The sequence below is a fragment of the Cyprinodon tularosa genome, unplaced genomic scaffold (assembly GCF_016077235.1).
Source record: "Cyprinodon tularosa strain WSP-4 unplaced genomic scaffold, ASM1607723v1 ctg52, whole genome shotgun sequence".
In the NCBI taxonomy this organism is placed as follows: Eukaryota; Metazoa; Chordata; class Actinopteri; order Cyprinodontiformes; family Cyprinodontidae; genus Cyprinodon; species Cyprinodon tularosa.
The window spans coordinates 1,975,753-1,996,059 of record NW_024039252.1 but is presented as its reverse complement, the minus strand read 5'-3'; the positions used below and the strand labels follow the sequence as shown (position 1 = coordinate 1,996,059).

General features: G+C 38.3%; 1 protein-coding gene across 1 annotated transcript; it reads left to right on the top strand.

Moving 5' to 3' along the window:
- Positions 1–4,324: 4,324 nt before the first annotated feature.
- ripk1l (receptor (TNFRSF)-interacting serine-threonine kinase 1, like) lies at positions 4,325–19,262 on the top strand. Its single transcript, XM_038303880.1, has 11 exons — positions 4,325–4,611; positions 4,733–4,898; positions 7,737–7,893; positions 8,007–8,144; positions 8,238–8,469; positions 8,556–8,705; positions 9,431–9,507; positions 13,413–13,497; positions 13,625–14,218; positions 14,295–14,444; positions 18,762–19,262. Exons 2-11 carry the CDS (start codon positions 4,738–4,740, stop codon positions 19,049–19,051), a joined length of 2,034 nt encoding a protein of 677 aa, XP_038159808.1. The 5' UTR covers positions 4,325–4,611; positions 4,733–4,737; the 3' UTR covers positions 19,052–19,262.
- Positions 19,263–20,307: the final 1,045 nt, after the last annotated feature.

Sequence of the window (20,307 nt, the reverse complement as noted above, 5' to 3'; positions counted from 1 at the left end):
ATTACCTCTCTGCATTTAACCCATCCCCTTGGGGAGCAGTGGGTTACCATTGTGCGGCGCCCAGGGAGCAGTGTGGGGTTAAGGGTCTTGCTCAGGAACCCAGAATGGAGGCTGTGGGGTTCAAACCTGGTACTTGCAACCTTCTCACCGCGCAGTGCACTGCTCTAACCGATTAGGCTAACAATCCCTCTCAGAATTTACATTAATAGGTGTCAGGGAATGGAGGTATGGTGAGGATCCTGGGCTCTGATCAGTCACAACTCACCTAAAGTACAACCTTTCTCTTGCCAGGCAACATCATAAAACAAGTTGGGAAAGATTCATATAAATCACTCTGACAATATTGATAACACTGGACTTAAAATCAAACAACTTTACAATGCAAGGAAATCTGTCAATGTTTGTGTGCAACAACTTCATTTAACAGTTTCTTATTTTCTTCATGCAGATCCAAACAAGATATCAGCCATGTTCCCTAATTTATCTATAGTCACAACAAACCCAAAGCAACATCTGAAGCACTGTAGACATCAGTTGTCTCAGTTGATGTAAAACCAAAAAAAAAAAACTACACTTTAATATAGTGGTAAGGAAATATAATCTGATGTTGGTTTGCTTCTTTAGTACCTGGAAAACGTGCTCTCATTAAGTCAGTCTGCACTCTACCAGAAAAGCGAATGTCCTGCCTTTAGTTTGTTACTTAAAGCTCCCTTGGGTTAGTCAGTCAATAAGCCGAAGCAAACCAGTGATTATACCCTAAAAAGTTAAAGAAAACTAAAAAAATGTTTTCTGCCTTTAGCCTGTTAGATGTCTGAAGTCTTGTTTATTGTCATATATGACATAATCAAGGCCTCTCATGCTCAAAAACCTTCAAACCTGTCTAAATTACAAGAACTCTGCAAAGAAATATCCTCCACCATGATGTAAGACTTGCAGTTACTACCAAAACAAAGGTTTTTCCAAGGTTAAAGCCAGGTTTTCTGGTGTAAATCACTTGTTTTCTGCATAAAAAACAAATTGGTTTGGGCCGCTTTTAAATAGGTAAAATCATCTGAAAACTGTCTTTATTTTTAAATCAGTTTATCTGTGTCTAACATAAAAATTTTATTGCTTATCTAAAAAATTTAGTTGTAATGAAAATACATTTTAATAAGAAGAAATGTGTTAGGAGTGAATAATTTTTCCCCTCTCTTTATTGTCCGTCAGCTTTAAAAGAGTTTGCTGCTTTTGCATTTGACACCATCCTGAACTGCTGCGACTAACCTCATGTTAGCAGAAAACCTCTCAGTCTGCAGACAGACACAGTGATGCCGGTAACAACTGCGTGGCTTTTACAGAGAAAAGATGGCATCTGGCTATGCTGTTCTGATTATTATCATCATTTAAAAAAAAACGTTTGCAGGAAGTGCTGCTACCCACTGCCCCACATTAAAATCACGTGTACAATTCAGGCGCAGGCTGTTTCAACTTCCTGATTATTGGATGGTGAGAACTGATTAGACTAAAACTTGAATGACTAGAGGTGTATGTCAAGTGACATGAGGTGAAAGAAACTCAATGTGCAAATTTGGAGCAACAGGTTATTAGAAAACCATAGCAGTTGCTACTAAAATACTTTTTTTCTGAAATTAATTCATTCTAGTTTTCCAATGATATGTTTGTGTGTATGGCGGACAAGTTAGCTTAAATCTAATGCGAGCATCCAGGCAGAGACCACATCTGCCTTTTGGGCTCTTTGTTATTCAACAAACTTTTAAAAGCATAGATTAGCTGGCATGCAATCAGACTGGCATTTTGCTGATGTAACTGTCAGTAAAAGAGCTCAGTTACTTGTTTTGTATAGGTGGGAAAATTCCTAAATAGCCTACAGATTACCAGCACAACTGCGAACAACAGAAAAAAAAAGAAAAACACATAAGCCACTAAACTGACACAACACAAGACAGGTAAATACGATACTGCTTTGTTGTGGCTTTGGTGTGCAAAAAGAAGGAATTTATAGAGTGGGTGTTCGCAGATAGGCAGCCAAAATGTAGGCCTGCATTTCAAACTTCGCCCACACTGCCAGAGCGTACTACCCAGGTGGTTCCCCGTTCTAGTTTCACATAAATGTTTGTTTTATCAATGAGCTGGATTTTTTTTTTTTTTTTTACATATATGAGCAGATTTAATATTCTATATGTGCTGGAATATAAAATAGTTATGTTGTACTGGCCACACATATAAAAATCATAGGCTAAAAGCTTCATTTAGGCTTTTTAAGATAGTTTGGCAAGGTAGCCAATAATAAATGTGTATTACTGTCTAATACTACAGCAACTTTCAAGGGAAAAAATTATAGTCCCAAAAGTCAAGTTCATTAATTCACCACAAGGGGGCAACAAAGTCTCACAAAAACTCTGTTGGAGCTTTCTAAAGTCATTGGTTTAAATAGTATTAAAATGGGCTGATTAAAATGTCAGTTGTATTGTTGTTGGTGCCAGAACCTTTGAAAAGTCATGAGTTCATAAGGAATTAATAAAAACAATGCGATGTGCAATCAGTTTCAGGTGTGTTGGAAAGTAATGCTTTCAGGTAGTTTTAAGTTTTAACATTTTATTAAGTGAACAAAACATACAATATTTTTACATTTGAAAACCCACTGATCAAGATTATTGTATAATGTCCTATACACTCTGTTATGTAGTCAGGTTATGTATAATATTCTCCTTTTAAAAACAGTCATATTGCTTCTTTATAAGTGATATTGCTGTTCTTAACACATCTAAAAATCTTGCAAACAGGTTGTGTTTTAAATCTTCCAGAAGAACAATGCTTCATTTTACATCAGGGTAGCAAATGAATAAAAAAGAAGAAATCTATTCATTCATCTATTGTCTATTACTAATCCTTGCAGGTATGCAGAGGGCTTGGTGCCTGTCTCCAGTCACTGGGAGAGGTTGCCGGTCTACCCCAAGGTAACATGAGCAAATGCAGAACACACAACCACACATGGAAAAACTCATAATTTAGGGTTGCATATGGATTAGAATGACCACAATGTATTCATCTAATACATCTAATGTATTTTTGAAACATTATAGGAAACTGGAATAACTGGAAGAGAGGCCATGCATTCAACTCTGTGTAGATAGACAAAAGGCCAGAATTAGAACCCGACCACCAAAACACCATTTGTCACAATGCAGCCGAAAATTAAATATAATTTTGTGATGAGGACTCCAGCTTTACTTCTTCTTATTGTACATTATGCCCAAATAGGACATAAACTTTAAAGTTTCGTTACTCATTTGTTTATCCTTTAGGGTGTGTCATTATTTGCTATCCAGCCCTACTTACAATTTGCCTTCTCCCTGTTTTTAGAGCCATGGTTAAAGAAATATATCCTCTTTAATCAAACCTGGCCCCTAAGAGGAGTATTGTATATATATATAGGCTACCTTTTATCTTATCATTCCTTCCTCCTTGTTATTCTTTTCACATCTATCCTGTCAAAATGGATCTCTGCTTCAACCAATCTGACTTCCAAAGGAGATAAAATTAAACACTGGAATTGATATGTTAGACTATGGGTGGAAAAAATAGATCTATAATTAATGGAGAGGTATATGCATTTATTACCTTCACCAACCTATAGGTAGCAACCCAGCCTTTTTACAAATAAATAAGGGATGTGTATCCCTTTATCAGTGTATCAATCAATAAGAAGATTTCTTTGGTTTTCAAAACTGAACTGTATTAAATCCAGTGCTTTGAAATACGTTTAGTTGTTTCTGGGTTAAAGTAAGATAGATTTACAGTGGATTATTTTTTTAATGCCCTTCATTTGCTGTTCTGCAAATCAATTATTTTAATAAATTTGCTTATCTGCACAATATGGTTTCTTTTTCATCTGTGACTAAAATAGAAATCAAATTTAAATAAATTCTTTGACAATGTGATTAGCATATGATTTCTATTTTTGTCAAAAATATATAGTAAATTAAGTATACTATAGTACAGATAAAGGGCCTAATGAAAAATTTCTATTAAGTCCGTAAGTCGTTACACGACGGGGGAAAAAACATTCTTCCAATCTTGTTTGTGTGCCTTCTCGGGCGAATTTGCCACTCGCAATATGGCGGACAGGTAGACATAGAGTTTCGACTCGGCAAACTTTAGCCCAAAAGAAATACAGACAAAAAGAAAAAAAAGAAAAAAATACACTTAAAATAAAGCTGAAGTCTGTACACTGGGCTTTCCAAATTGACTCTTATTCCATCTAAAAAGATCGTCTGCGTCAATCTACAAGCTATCCTGGTGTATTTTTCGGGGATTGTCTTATAATGCCTGTTTGTAGTCTTAAGCTTTTGTTTCGCTTTTAACTTGTAGACAAATCCGGAAACACGCAGATAGGGCGACTTTAGGTGTTTTTTTAAGGCAGTCTATAATTATTATTATTATTTTATGATTATGTGACAGTATTGTAAGTATTCGATAAAAAAGTTCAGCGAGGAAAGCTAAAGTTTACCTTTGTTATAAAAACTTTGTCCGCTGCTCGCTTTTCTCTCGAGGCTGTCACTGTTTCACTTTTTTGAGCGTCACGGCTGAGTAATTTACCGGGTCATTCAGGTTTGTTTAATACATTTACTGCTTTCCATATATATAATAAACGGTGTGTTAGTGTGTTATAGCATGTGTTTAATGTTTCCAGCTGATATTATCTAATCCTGAGGGTTTGCTGTTGTTGCAGCGGCGATGGCCGCCGCGCCTCAGATCTCCCTCCATATGAGATCAACAGATCTGATCAAGAAGGAGCCTTTGGACTATGGAGGGTTTGGAGAGGTCTACTTGTGCTACCATGCAACCCTTGGCCAAGTGGTGTTAAAGACCGTGTATACAGGTCCTCTTCGCAGCGAGTAAGTTTGCACAGACGCCATCCATGCTGGGTATTCCCCTTCCTCTATGCATCACGAGTAAAGCGTGTTTGCAAGTTTGCAAAAAAAAAAAAAATAGAAGCACATATATAGGCTATATATATATAATGCTGCACTCGGATCTGAAAAACCCGTTGCATGTCGTTAAATATCACAATTTGTGGTTCTTCTGTGAAAAAAAGCATGCACTGATTTCTTTTTTGATCACTTCCTTCTTCAAAAGGAGACGTAGGTCCGTCTAAAATGCGGATGTCGGTCGGTTTTTTTAATCAGATGCAACAGCTCCATTTAAAGCCTTTCTAAGAATTTCCAAAATAGCTGTGCAGCATTGCATGCATTAATTGCCAGTTACAATTATTAAGGATTGACAGGTCCAACCGTCCACCCTCTGGTGAATGACAGGTCATTGTCCTTAAAAGAGGTGACACACTAGCTTTTAGTTATGTCAGATGCAATTGGTAATAATTGAACTCAATTGATCTCACATTGCAGAAACTTACCTCTGCATTTAACTTATCCCCTTGGGCAGGGCCGGAGTTGGAGATTTTTTAGGCCATTAGTCATTCATGTAACCAGACCACCCTTGCCTTGTTACATGACTGACCGACTTGACTGATTCCTTAAAGGAATAGTACACCCAAAACATGATTAGCCTTCATTTTCTACTCACCCCCATGCTGAACAACACTCTGGAGTACTTTTTTGATATCTCAAATGCATCTGGAGATCTGGGAGGCTTCTTGCTGTCTGCTGACATTCAAATAATGGAGGTCTATGGTGACCGAGACAGAAAGGTCCATAAAAGTCCACAAAAAACGTGTCAATATTCCTCCATACTGCTCGTCCAATGTATTCCAAGTGTCCTGAGTGGGTAGCATCCAGAATTTACTCGAAACAAAGTCATTTAGAATGTTTTTAGAGCATAAACAGTAGTGTATAGGATTTCCTGAAAGCGCGCACACGCGCGCTCACGACGCTACGGAAGCCGGCAGATCAAACCAGATGAAAGTGCGCATTCAGCGTCTGCTCTGCCAATAATGCAAGCGTAGAAGAAGAAATGTGCTGTTTACCTGTGCAAAGAAAGAAACAACGAAAGAAAAATATCTGAGGACTTCAGTGTTGAGGAAGAGCATGAGTTCTTTGCCGAGCTGAATGCGCTGGTTTGGTCTGACGGCTTCCGTAGCGTCGTGAGCGCGCATGTGCGCGCTTTCAGGAAATCCTATACACTACTGTTTATGCTCTAAAAACATTCTAAATGACTTCGTTTCGAGTAAATTCTGGATGCTACCCACTCAGGACACTTGGAATACATTGGACGAGCAGTATGGAGGAATATTGACACGTTTTTTGTGGACTTTTATGGACCTTTCTGCCTCGGTCACCATAGACCTCCATTATTTGAATGTCAGCAGACAGCAAGAAGCCTCCCAGATCTCCAGATGCATTTGAGATATCAAAAAAGTACTCCAGAGTGTTGTTCAGCATGGGGGTGAGTAGAAAATGAAGGCTAATCATGTTTTGGGTGTACTATTCCTTTAAGCCGGGCGTACACTGTGCGATTTTTTTCAGTTGTTGCATGCAGCTGCAGCTCACACTGTACGACGAGACTGCAGGGTTTCGTTGTACAGTGTGAGTTCAAACCTCACGATGCATGTTCAGCCCAACGCTCTGATGCGATCTGCCTGCTCACGCTGTACTTGGCATTTTGTGCTGAAAGCCCTAAAAAGAAAAGGAGAAGACGTATTTGAACAAAGACATGGCTGAGCAAACGCAGCTACTACAGTCTGTCAATTTTGCAAAAAGAACTCCCTTTCACTCATTGCACCCCCGTCATGCTTCTGTATTTACATTTGTGAGGAAGAAGAAAAAGAAGAATCCTTGTTTGCGCACTGAGCGATTTGCCCACGACGGGCATGTTTGATTTTCTGCAGACCTAACGAGTCCTGATCAGGTGGTGGTCATGGGAGGCTGATCCCCCGTCGTTACCCCCTGTACACTAAGCGACGCACGATCAGGCTGAAAGTCGGCCCTATCGAAAATTTCTCGCACGACTGGAAAATTGTCCCAAAAATGGCAAGAAATCGCACAGTGGAAGCCCTGCTTTGGGGAGTAAAATAGAATAGGGCCGGGACATCAAGGCATGTCGTTTGAACGTGTTTCGTTTCCCATCCAGTAAGCGAAACATTTTCAAAGTTTGAAAAAAGTCCACTGGATTGTTTTTTAACTTTTTTTGCAAAACTTGTGACAATGTAATGACGATAAAGTTGAATTTTATTCTATCCTATCTATCCGTTTGCTGGTGTTTCTACAGATAGGCAACACCTTAGGTGAAGGACATTCTAACAAATTAATATGTCTGGGTATAGATGTTTTCTTTTGTAACTATATTTCCTACAGGAAAATTAACCTCTGCCATACTCTCAAGTCTTTAGCTGGTTATCAACCAAACCTTTAGATTGCCTTCAACTAACAATGTAAATTTCTTCATGCCACTCTTTGATAAACAGCAGATTAGTGGAGAACATGACTTCCAGTTGTTCTGTCCAGAGATTCTCCTTTCGTCTGTGGTTCCTTCATGGTTACAAAAGGCCTCTTTGCTGTCTATCTGAATGACACTCTAGTTGCCTGGCATGTCATTTCAGAGGGAAATCGTGTCTTTGTAGGTTTTTGCGGTTGTGCCATACTCTCCCATACATAACAAAGAAACACAGAACTTTTGAATATACTGCTTTTTTTTCTAATGCCTCTAAGGGAAACAACCATACTTCTGGATGTGCCTTTATCTGTAATCTAGCCTTCTGTCTTCACTTTATCTCACAGAGAGAGTAAGAAGTCGCTGCTGGAAGAGGGGAGTTTAATGGCAAGCCTTAACCATAATCGTGTGGTCAAGTTGCTTGGTGTGATCATGGAAGACAGGGATTGCTCGCTTGTTATAGAGCTTCTGCCCAGAGGCAATCTACTGGTCATGCTGGAGAAGGTCAGCCTAAGATCTATATAGTGAAATATTTTTAATTATGTGTGTTTTATTTTGTCTGGAGATGGTACATTTTAAACTGTATGATACAATCGCTGACTTACATTCGCTCTTAGGTCTCTGTGCCGATGTCTATTAAGGGAAGAATCATCCTGGAGATTTTGGAGGGGATGGTGTATTTGACGGAGCGGCGTGTTATTCACAAGGACTTAAAGCCAGAAAATATTTTGGTGGATAAGGATTTTCACATCAAGGTATGGATTACATTAAACCTCTATTCTTTGTGTTTCACATTTTATATTTTTGTTAAAGAAAAAGAGAAACAAAAATACACCTGCTGCTTTTAGATTGCTGACCTCGGGCTGGCCACTTGCCATGCATGGAGTAAGCTCACAAGACAAGAGTCCCGCAGGAAAAGCTACAGGGGCAGGACAGCTGGGGAGAGAGGTGCTGGCACATTAAGCTACATGGCCCCGGAGCATCTGGAGAGCATCCATACGCCTTCCACTGAGAAGTCTGATGTGTACAGCTTTGCTATTGTGGTTTGGGTCATTTTGTCGGGGAAAGAGCCATATGAAAGTGAGTGGGGATGGTTAATTGAAGTCTAATAGCTAGGCATACATTACCTATTTCACTAAACAGTGACCAAAAATTTCAATTTGCAGATGCAAGGAGTGAAGAACACATCAGCCAGTGTGTTTGCAAAGGTGACCGACCTGCAATGGAGCCCATACCTGAAGACACTCCTAGAGAAATAATTGATCTTATGAAGAGTTGTTGGGCTCACAACCCTGTGCAAAGACCAACATTTAAAGGTACAGTTTTTGTGGGCTGCACTGTGCAGTAAAAAAGACTTGGTTGTAGAGCATGTGCAATAAAATAAAGAAAGGGATGATAAATACATAAGTTAGCTTTTTTATCTCTGCTTATTTTTTGTTTGATTCTGTCTCCTTGAACCCCAGTCGGCCTCAGCAGCCGGCCGCTCACACTGAGCCTGGTTGTGCTGGAGGTTTCTTCCTGTTAAAAGGGAGTTTTCCTTTCCACTTTCGCTACAAGCATGTTTGGTGTGAAGGATTGCTGAAGAGTCAATGAGTCAATGCGATTGGCTGGTTTTCCTGAAAACTTTAAACCAATCTGACTGTATGATCTGGTTGAATTGTATCTCTTAAGTGTCTTAAGATGACATGTTGTGAGTTTTTGCTTTATAAATAAACTGAATTGAATAAGTTAAAGAAATCAACTTTATCTTATCCTGATAGCTTGATTTAAACTACTTTATTGCTGCTCTTTTTATTGCTTGTTGACTAATCCATAGGAAACATTACACCAATGTAAGACCAGTGTAATACAAACAGAAGTCCCATAATTAAGTGACAAAATTTGTAAGACATAACAGAATCTTACCTTAAAAATAAGTTTGTATGCATACTATCTAAGTATTTACTTTAATAAGTGCACAATTTCTAGCTCTTTTAACATACATTATGTTATGAAGAAAGAATGTATACCTATCTCCTCTGTTTGTTTTTCTTTCTGGCAGAGGCCTATGAGAGCTTGCTTCCTTTCTACAAGGAAATACTCGAGCCACTTGTAGAGAAAGATGTTTGCCTTTTGCAGGTGAGTAGCTTATACTGCTAATAAAAGACCTTACGACATACTAATGGCAAACCTGATCTAGTTTGGAGTGTTTTATGTTTTTTTTATTGTTTGACATTTAAGGAATGAGTAAATACTGAACATCTGAGGCCAATGACAAATCAATACCAGATGTTGCTAACAACTCAAGCTATTTACACATTAATAGACATAAAAACAAATGAGTACACACATTAGGGAGTGTAGGAATAACTAATAACTGAATATCAACTGATACAGTTTTGTTTTTGTTTATTTAAGACCGATGCCAATGCCTGATCAGTGATTGTTTTTGTGGGGTTATTCTTTAGGTCGATGTTGCTTTCTCTTTCCCATTTGCATGATAAAAATAACACAACAACAACATAAGTGACACAAGCCTTAATTTAAACAAAAAAGGACATTTATTAACAAATCAAAGAAAACTGGGATAGCAAATGGATGGAGCAGCAATGCACACACTTTCTAAAGACGTGGCTGCTGTATGCGCTAATGAATCGACATGTGCATTCGTGTATCAGCCGATGCTGATACAAGTAAGAAAATGCCTATATCGGCCTGCTGTTTGGATCTTTTTTTAGTTAAAAAACATTGATTAGTAAAGCTTCGGACAGCCTGTATGGATAATGATCAATTCTAGATTTATCCATTAAAGTGGAAACTGATCTTCACTTCGTGCCAGAGATAGGTTTAACCAGATTCAAGTCAATTGATTGACCGTGGCATGCTTGCATTATTATTGTTTTTTTTTTTTTTATCTTTGTGGTAATATCATTATTTGGCTAAAAAAAAAAATCCATCGTCATGTTTTTTCAGTTTCTTATCCTGAATGTCCCGAATTTTACATCTACATTTATTCTTTCTTCAGTTATTTAAAGTTTGTCATTTCTATTTTGTTGTTTGTTGTAGGATTTTGTCATATCAGCCACTGACTTCAAACGCCTGTGCATGTGTGTGTGAGCATATTCAAAAAAAGATATCTTCATGAAAATGTTCAATAGCTGACATTAGTAGCCTCCTCAATCTGAAACAGATACGGAGGAATCCCAGCAATCCAAATGTCTCCCAGATTACAGGAATATCAATGCAGGACGAAAAACAAACATGTCACATGAATTCTCATTCACATGCTCCCAACCTCATCGTCAAACAGACATTCATCGCCACATACCGGTAACCAACATCAGATTAAACATAATTGGACGCCACACACATACACACACTGAATTCCCTATACATACTCTATATACTCATGGCCGGGTACTATTCTAATGGCTTTATAGGACCTAGGTGATGGTCCCTCTATATACTGCGGAAGAGATAGACTGGTTCAGTGTCCACTGGGTGGTACAGCAATCCTGGCTCAAACCAAGAACCCCCACCCGACTCCATCCAAATTTCTATATATTAAAGGACTGCTCCACCCCCTGACCCTCCCACTCCTTAAAACTACAGCTGCTAGTTTTTTAGAGCGTCAGGTGTGTGATAGCTTCTCCAGACAGCATATAAACTGGCATTCAATAGTTCACTTTTAAACTATAAAACCCCCTGTATGTCATTTGGCTATAAAATATTGTATAGTAGAATTTTTCTTCTGCAGTGGAGTATTGTGTACTGTGCAGCGGCGTTAAGTGCATCTGGTACCTACAATAGGCCTTCAGTGAGCCCCCCTCAACTTAACCTACTTGTTAACCTGGGCATAGATAATTTTTTAAACCTAGATTGATTCCACTAATCTTGGAATTAATCTAGATTAATAGAGATTAACATTGCTCATTTGAATTCTGCCAAAGAAATTCATGATATGTGTGTGCTACCTAAATAATAAGTAAAAATAGTCTTAAATCGGGTTTCTCAAGGCAGGAGGCGCATTAGACCAGGTGTCCATTTCATGAAGTAGGTTTGAAAAATCTGATTCAAATACTACAACTCTAAATTGATCTAGCCTAAGGTTTGAGTGAAACTTGTAAGTTTTTGGTTTAACAACAGCTGGTATGAATTAGTTCAGTCAACTCTAAGTAGAGCCACTTGCCTAACAAGAATGAAAAGCCATTTTCAGTTGAGCCACACACAACTTGACGAGTCACCATGACAATAGAAAACAGGAAGTGCCTACTTCACCCCACTGGAAGTAGAGATTTTAATGAGGAAATTGAAAAAAAAAAAATAGACTGTGTTTTAAAGACAGAGCAACAGCCCTACAGCTACAGGAAGATGGCATAGGAGAAAACTGCTGCTCGAGTTAATGCTTAAGTTTATTTGAAGTATTAAAAGCAACCCTCCCTATTGTTCCATTTGTACATCACTAAAATAAGATTCTTGATCAAAATCTTAAATTAGATTTTTGCAGCAGAAACTGAATTTCAGAAAGCAAAAAAAACCCTAAAAATTATATATACATATATATATATATATATATATATATATATATATATATATATATATATATATATATATATATATATATATATATATATATATATATATTAGTAGGAATTAAGTTTTATATACCTAGAAATATTTACACATTTTGGCCGTTTTAACATTTATCAGCTTGACAGAATATATATTTATGATATCTGAAATACATATACATATATTTTTGAGTTCTATAGTTCATTTCTAGACATCCAGAATGTTTATTCTAGAACTGAACAGTGTCATTTTGTTTATAACGGTCCTTTTGACAAGGAAACAATGTTTTATTCAGATATCAGGAATACATTTAGTAAAACTGATACATATCAAAATGGCTTGCCATATACTTTTGTGACCACAATAACATTACAGGTTTATTTCTTGAATGGTAGTGGATCAGTGTATCTATTTAGGTGAAATCACCTGGCAGCAGGTAAAGATGAAGTCTAAAAATATTGTTCTAACAGATAGAACCTCATCGTCTCATGGGGCTCTTCAGTTTGATTCTGTCTTCTTTTACACACTTAATACTATGTGGCTGTTTGCAGCCGTGCTTCGGATATTACCATCCAAATAAATGGAATTCAGTCTGAAAATAATTTCAGTAGTTCTTCATGTAGGCCTACAGTAAAAGTAAATAAATACAAATAAAATTATCCGCATGCTGCTGATATAAAACAAATTAAAAATAACAAAATTTATATCCCAGTTGAGTTGTAGAATCCTCTCCCAATAAATATTTTATTGTCTGTGAAAAAGTGTTGATCCTCATCAAACGGTCATGTTTATTTTGACCCAGTGAAATTTTCTTTTTTTTTTTTTTTTTTTATGCACAAAACTACGGCAAAAATTTGAGTAACCGAAAATGCTGATATTCAGACAGCTTGCCAGCTGATCATGTGGGAAAAATTTAAAATCTGATTGGTTGAAGAAAATATTCCTCACTAATATTGTTAAAGCAACATTGGCAGCACTATTTATTCAGAAAGCCCTAGGGAGAATTTGATTGACATAGCAACTCAGAGAGGCATAAATTTGATTGGACAAAAAATAGAGCAACCACATAAATGTAATCGAATCAGCGCAGCCAAGAGAAGCAATTCGAAATCAAGAGAATGAATAGTTTGGAATAAATTAACACAGCTGCATAAAAGAAATTAAAGTTTAGGTTTTGAATGTAGGTCAGCAGAGAAGGCTTTGAAGGCCCTGAACGCTCACCACTGGTACTGTTCATGTCTAGACGCCATTGTGGGCCAAACGTTTTATTTCAGATATTTCTAAAGAACTAAAGATTATAGAGACATTTAGAAAGCTCTGTTAACAAAAGCCATCAGTGTTTTTTTCATTTGTTTCTTTAACTTTGTGGTGAAACCTGGTGTGATTTTTTTCTGTTGCTCTATAACCAAGAAAACCAGTGATTTCATCAATTATTATTTTACTTGCTGATTTTTATTTTTTATTTTATACAGGAAAAGTATGAAGGTCCAGATGAACTCGTAGAGAGGATGAAATCATTAATGATGACCAATGAAGGTTTACTAGCAACCGATCAGGGTGAGTAATATTGGAGGATAAAATGTTCTATATTTCTAAACTGTATGGGGTTCACTTCACACGCTGACCTACTTTTAAATTTCTCTCAAAAATGTCTTTTATTGATTTATGTATCTGAATCTTTTAGATGGCCCTGCTCCTTTGAGCTCACACAGAGATTTATCAATACCGGTGGAAGCCAGCGTTGAGGACCTACATCACATTCATGATCATCTATCTGGACATTCTGTTGAGGCAGATGCAAAAGTACTAAGGAGCACCTCAGAGCTAGAGGAGAAACTAGATCGAGAGTTTCAATATCACAAGCATGGCAGCTATGCTTGCAACAACCAACCGGAGTCTGCGCAGTACATTCCTAAAATCTCATCAAATCCTTTCTTACAAAGCACTGCTGACCTGGTTGATAATGAGCTGAGACATCCAGCTCAAGAGAAATCCTCTGTTCATTCATGGACGAAACCAGAGTCGGTGCAGACTGGGGCTTATACTCGGCCTACATCTGAGCCCTACGAGTCCATGAACTCCAGCTCATTTCATCCATCACTGTTGCACACGTCTCTCAGCACACCTTCTCTGGGTCAGTTAAACCAGCAACATCCACACTCCCACCTGGACCGCCAGCAGTCCTGGCCAACGTACCCACTGCCCGACACCTTGGGCCCCAATCTGACTGCTGGCCATCTTTTTACCACTTCAAAGAGCGGATCGCTGCAGGACTCAGGTACTCATAGACCCATGTCTCCTTTTAGTAGTTTCCTCTCTGACGCTTTAATTACTGATTATCTGGTTTGTTCCAGGATCTCTCTACATTCATAATGCCAGTGCGATCCAGATTGGAAACAACAACACAATGAGCATCAGAGGTTATGACCCGCCTATTGGTTCAGTATCTATGTCTGCTGATGGTAACAATACCTTATCAGTCCAAGAGGGCATTTTAAAACATGGTAAATCATCAAATTCATTAGATATAATTAGTTTATTCATATTTTTTTTGTTTTATCCACAATATATACACATAGTATATATTTAGCTCTAGGAATGTTTTTAAACCTGGCCTTGGGCTCATTGACCACCATCAATTGGCAGTGTGGGTAAAGTGTCATGCCCAACGACACAATGACATTGAAAGTCAGAGCTGAGGTTTGAGCCGACGACCCTTCGGTTGCAGGGCAAGCTCCTGCATCCGTTAACACTGTTGCTTTGTACAACAGTAAACACTTGAAATGATCCAAAATCATCACAAAGGCAATGGTTTTTAGCGTATACACACATTCCCTAACTTTGCAAGACTTATAAACTCTGTTTATCTCCATTTTGGAAAACTGGAGCATCTCTACAGTTCAGTATAGCTTAGTGCAGGCTGTGTTGCTGGATGAATGGCCTAGCTGGGAGGTCTTTCGTCTTTGTTGTTTTGTTAATTCAAGTTTGGGACTTTGAGCTACTCCTGTTGAGATAATGTTACAGACAATGTTCAGCAGTCTGGCTGTAAATGTGGCTTTAAGGCTACTTTACTTGATCATGGGTTGAGGAATAAAGTCTATTTAACCATGTTGTCTTTGTTCTCCCCGATGTGATTCTGTCCTTTGAAATCCCACGGGCAAAGATGACGGGAAATCTGTGAGCAGAGCCTTTTATCCCCACACGGTGGGGGCAGCATCACATGTCGCTGGGATTAGTTTCTGGGAGGGTTTTGGTGAGGGGTGGTATAGTAGTAAATCTGCATTTTTTAGCAGTAAACAGAAATGGACATTGGTCCTCAGTGTCCAAAATTCATATTCAATATCAGGGCTTATAGCATAACAGTGGTAAAGATAATTCTGTTACTAATGTAGACTTTTGACTATTTCATTGGAAATTGGATCATAAGTCTCACCAGCTGTGCTGCTCAGAGAAGATTGTTGACTATGGACTTATGAAGCTACAGGTTTATAGTTTACCTCCAGCACATTGCTTCCTTTGCCCTAAAACATCTTTGTGGGTACAAAACAGCGACCACTTTAGGACCTCCTACCGTAGTTATGGTTCGTTAAGCTTAGTGAATCTTATGGTGGTGGAGTGATGGCAGAGATTTCTCCTCTCCACCCTCTGTTGATATTTAGGGTCAATTGTTTTTGAGGGACTTCCTTTTTTGCCATGACCAGACGATGCCTTTCTCCCTCTCTTCGACTGGTTCTTTAGCTACTTTCTGACAAGCTACTCACGTGCGCTCCATGTCACAAATCGGGCGAATAGTGGAGGTGCCTGTATCCCACTTCGACAGGACATGTGATTGCTTTCCAGCACTTCTCTCTGCACTCTGTGTTTCATCCCTTTCTTCCACTGCACAGTGAGCTCCACTAGACAAGATCGACTGGCATGGCTGGTAGCGCATCATTAGGTCTGGCCAGAGTAAGGTTCCAATTATCTCCCTGTGGAATTGCAGCTGTTTGCAGAGGTCATCTCTCATGATTCACTCACTACTGTACGACTGCCGTCTTGATGTTCTCTTCAGCTTTTGCAAAATGGACGAAAAGTCATTCAAGAGGGACGATCTGTTGTTACTCACTGTTGCTTCTCACTGTTCTGCACAAGAGAACACCTACCAGCTATTTCAGCACAGTTACCATAGTAGCATGCAAAGAGCATTTTTAATTGAAATTTGGCATTTCTCATGGGATCTTTAGGATACATAGCAATTTCTTTGGTCAAAACACATCAAGGCTAGCCTAATTGCTAATTTAAAGATGGTAGGATGAGAGAGCTCCTTTTGTTACCGCAGTCTGCAACTCTTTTTTTCTACTAGTCTAGGGTATTGAAATGTAAAGATCATATTCAGATTTGAACGATGGTAATGGCTTAGTATTGAGAAGTTTTACTTTGCAATACTGAGTATAATTCAAGAGGATTTAAAATTGATAGGTTAAGAGTTCCAAAATTAAGTTTATAAGCAATGAATACCTTATCCCCAGTAGATAACCCTTTTATCTTTAATTTGGTATAGATCCACTAAACCTGTTGTATGCTGGTCAACATATCTGACATTAATGCATGAACATTTCTAGTCAAAATAATTTAATTTAAGTCGTTGTTCATTTTTTAACTTAAGTTGCAGCAGTATTTTTTATTTTTCGCTTTCAGTCTCCAGCAGTACGTGTGTCAATGTACACTCACCGGCCACTTTATTAGGTACCCCATGCTAGTAACGGGTTGGACCCCCTTTTGCCTTCAGAACTGCCTCAATTCTTCGTGGCATAGATTCAACAAGGTGCTGGAAGCATTCCTCAGGGAGTTTGGTCCATATTGACATGATGGCATCACACAGTTGCCGCAGATTTGTCGGCTGCACATCCATGATGCGAATCTCCCGTTCCACCACATCCCAAAGATGCTCTATTGGATTGAGATCTGGTGACTGTGGAGGCCATTTGAGTACAGTGAACTCATTGTCATGTTCAAGAAACCAGTCTGAGATGATTCCAGCTTTATGACATGGCGCATTATCCTGCTGAAAGTAGCCATCAGAAGTTGGGTACATTGTGGTCATAAAGGGATGGACATGGTCAGCAACAATACTCAGGTAGGCTGTGGCATTGCAACGATGCTCAATTGGTACCAAGGGGCCCAAAGAGTGCCAAGAAAATATTCCCCACACCATGACATAACCAACACCAGCCTGAACCGTTGATACAAGGCAGGATGGATCCATGCTTTCATGTTGTAGACGCCAAATTCTGACCCTACCATCCGAATGTCGCAGCAGAAATCGAGACTCATCAGACCAGGCAACGTTTTTCCAATCTTCTATTGTCCAATTTCGATGAGCTTGTGCAAATTGTAGCCTCAGTTTCCTGTTCTTAGCTGAAAGGAGTGGCATCCGGTGTGGTCTTCTGCTGCTGTAGCCCATCTGCCTCAAAGTTCGACGTACTGTGTGTTCAGAGGTGCTCTTCTGCCCACCTTGGTTGTAACGGGTGGTTATTTGAGTCACTGTTGCCCTTCTATCAGCTCGAACCAGTCTGGGCATTCTCCTCTGACCTCTGGCATCAACAAGGCATTTCTGCCCACAGAACTGCTGCTCACTGGATGTTTTTTCTTTTTCGGACCATTCTCTGTAAACCCTAGAGATGGTTGTGCGTGAAAATCCCAGTAGATCAGCAGTTTCTGAAATACTCAGACCAGCCCTTCTGGCACCAACAATCATGCCACGTTCAAAGTCACTCTAATCACCTTTCTTCCCCATACTGATGCTCGGTCTGAACTGCAGGAGATTGTCTTGACCATGTCTACATGCCTAAATGCACTGAGTTGCCGCCATGTGATTGGCTGCTTAGAAATTAAGTGTTAACGAGCAGTTGGACAGGTGTACCTAATAAAGTGACCGGTGAGTGTATACGTAGAGAGATATTTGTATATTTAGAGACATTGCATACATCAGCTGGGTCCAGTATTTGGTTCACTCCATGTGGGCTTTTGTTTAAGAACAAACACAGTAGAGGGACTGGTTCAACATCACATTAGATGAGTTATTAAAGTTTTTCATAGTCTTTAAAGGCCAAGATATTAGTTTACAGACAATGTTCTTGACCACTGTCTTTACAACTGCTGAGAAAGATTGCATTTTGTTTTTTTTTATTTCTGTGTTTTTGACAATGCCATGTCACCTTTATTCCAGAACAATACGTCTTATTTTTTAGAACTCTTTGCCTGAGTTAGTTTAAGTCAAAATATCCAATGTTTCATTGACCGTATCATAGCTCTCTTACTGTAAGCTGCAGTATTTCTTCCTTTGATGTAGAGCTTGCCGCTGTCCAGGCACTGCATGGAACCCAAATCATTAAAATCAGTGCAAATTACCCACAGTGCAGTGTGGGTGCGGTTAGATCAATATCAAATAGTTCGACCAGTTCAATCAACTGGCACCTTGACAGCTTGAATTCATGGCTTCTCAATTATTGCAACACCATATAGTAGTAGTACAGTGAACGCTCTTTAAAAAATATTTACATTTCTAGATTTTACATTTTTGATTATAAGACTTCTGTTTTTAAATGCATAAACTTTAAGAGTTAATTTTATTTCTGTTTATAATAGTAGATTTTGATCTACATATATTTTAGACTTATAACTTCAAAGCTTTATTTATACGGTATTTACTGGTTTGCCAAAAAAATTAACGTGACTGTTAGAACTGTTGGTGCAGGAATTCACTGCGGCTTAATAGCTCCAACAAATTGCACTTAAAGCAAACTTTTCATTTTTCAATTCCTGTCTTCTGTTTCATTCAGCGGACTATGTGGTCAAAGAGGTACAACTGGATGTGCTAAGGGAGAACATCGGGATGAAATGGAAACGCTGTGCGAGAGGCCTGGGTCTGACAGAGGTGGAAATAGAAACCATAGAACACGACTACTACAGAGACGGCTTGCCAGAGATGGTGCACCAGATGCTGGAGCATTGGAAAATGAAAGAGGGATCCATGAGCTGCACCCTTGGGAGGCTTTTTCAAGCGCTTCAAGGAAACATAAAATTAGATGTCATCCGAAAAATATTGGACTTGTGTGACTCTTCTCAGTAGTTCCCACTTAAAAGTGGTCATATTATCAAAACTACAATTAAAGTTAATTTTTTAAGGCAAGCTGACTTTTGGGTTCATCGGATGTAATTATGTGATACTGGCTATGTTAACTGTAAAGGTAAGTCATTGAGTCACTGAGTTATATAATGATATCATAATTTCTAGTGATTATTAAGGTAAGTTTTAGTGAGCCCCCCTTTTAGAGATGCTTTAAAAAATAAAATACTAGCGCTAAAAGCCATTTTAAAACTTCTTGGACAAGTTCTGATAAGACAATGACCAAAAAAAATAAAAGAAAAAAACATTAACATGTTATTTTCTTTGTAGTTCACTTTACAGATGTTGTCTTGGCCAAACTGGTAATAGGGTAATAGGAGCTTTGTGCGTAGTGTTGGTGCAGGGGGGTTGTTATTACTTTTTGGAACAATAAAAACAAGTTTCTATGTTTATCCAATGTTTATTCCAGTCAAGTACAAACAAATGATGCAGGTTTCAAATTAACTCAGTGAGCATTTACAGTACACAATGACACAAAAACCTTACAACAGTATAAAAACCCTGCAGTGCAATATTCCTGTAATAAATGAATGCCGTTAAAACACAAGCTAAAACTTTCTTCCAATGAATTTGAAGCTTGTTGCACATTTTGTTTTACAAGAATTTAATTTTCCCTGAATGACTGAAAAGCAAAAGTAATCATTCATATTTTCTCATCTCTTAGTTTTAAGGGTCTTTGCAGGACTTACTATAATGATGTTGCATTATTTTGAGTTTAATGAGCTGTTTTATTTATCGTTAAAATTGACTACTTTTCATCATTTTCTTGAAATGGATTAAAATGTATTTTCTTTTAACGGACTTTGATTGAAGTATGTTCTATGTATGTTATGTTTATTTGAAGTAGAACATTATTTCTTCTAGAATGATGTTACAATAAATACTGTCCATTTATTTTTATTCTGCTAAACATATATTTTTTTCTCTATATTATTTCTTGTTTACTGGGTTTTAGAAATGAAGGCACATTTCAAAGGCTCCGGGTTCTAAAACTTCGCAATTAGAAACCTGAACTAGAAATGGAGTAAAAATGGAATTTCCATTGTGAAGACTATCCACAACACCTGTTATTGTTACACAAATGCAACGTCCTGTATAGTTTTTAAATGAGGATGCACCACCCTCTTTACAACTGCAGATGGCTCTCTGCACATAAAATAAAAGAAAACCTTCAAAGAAATAAAGTTGTTCTTGCTCGT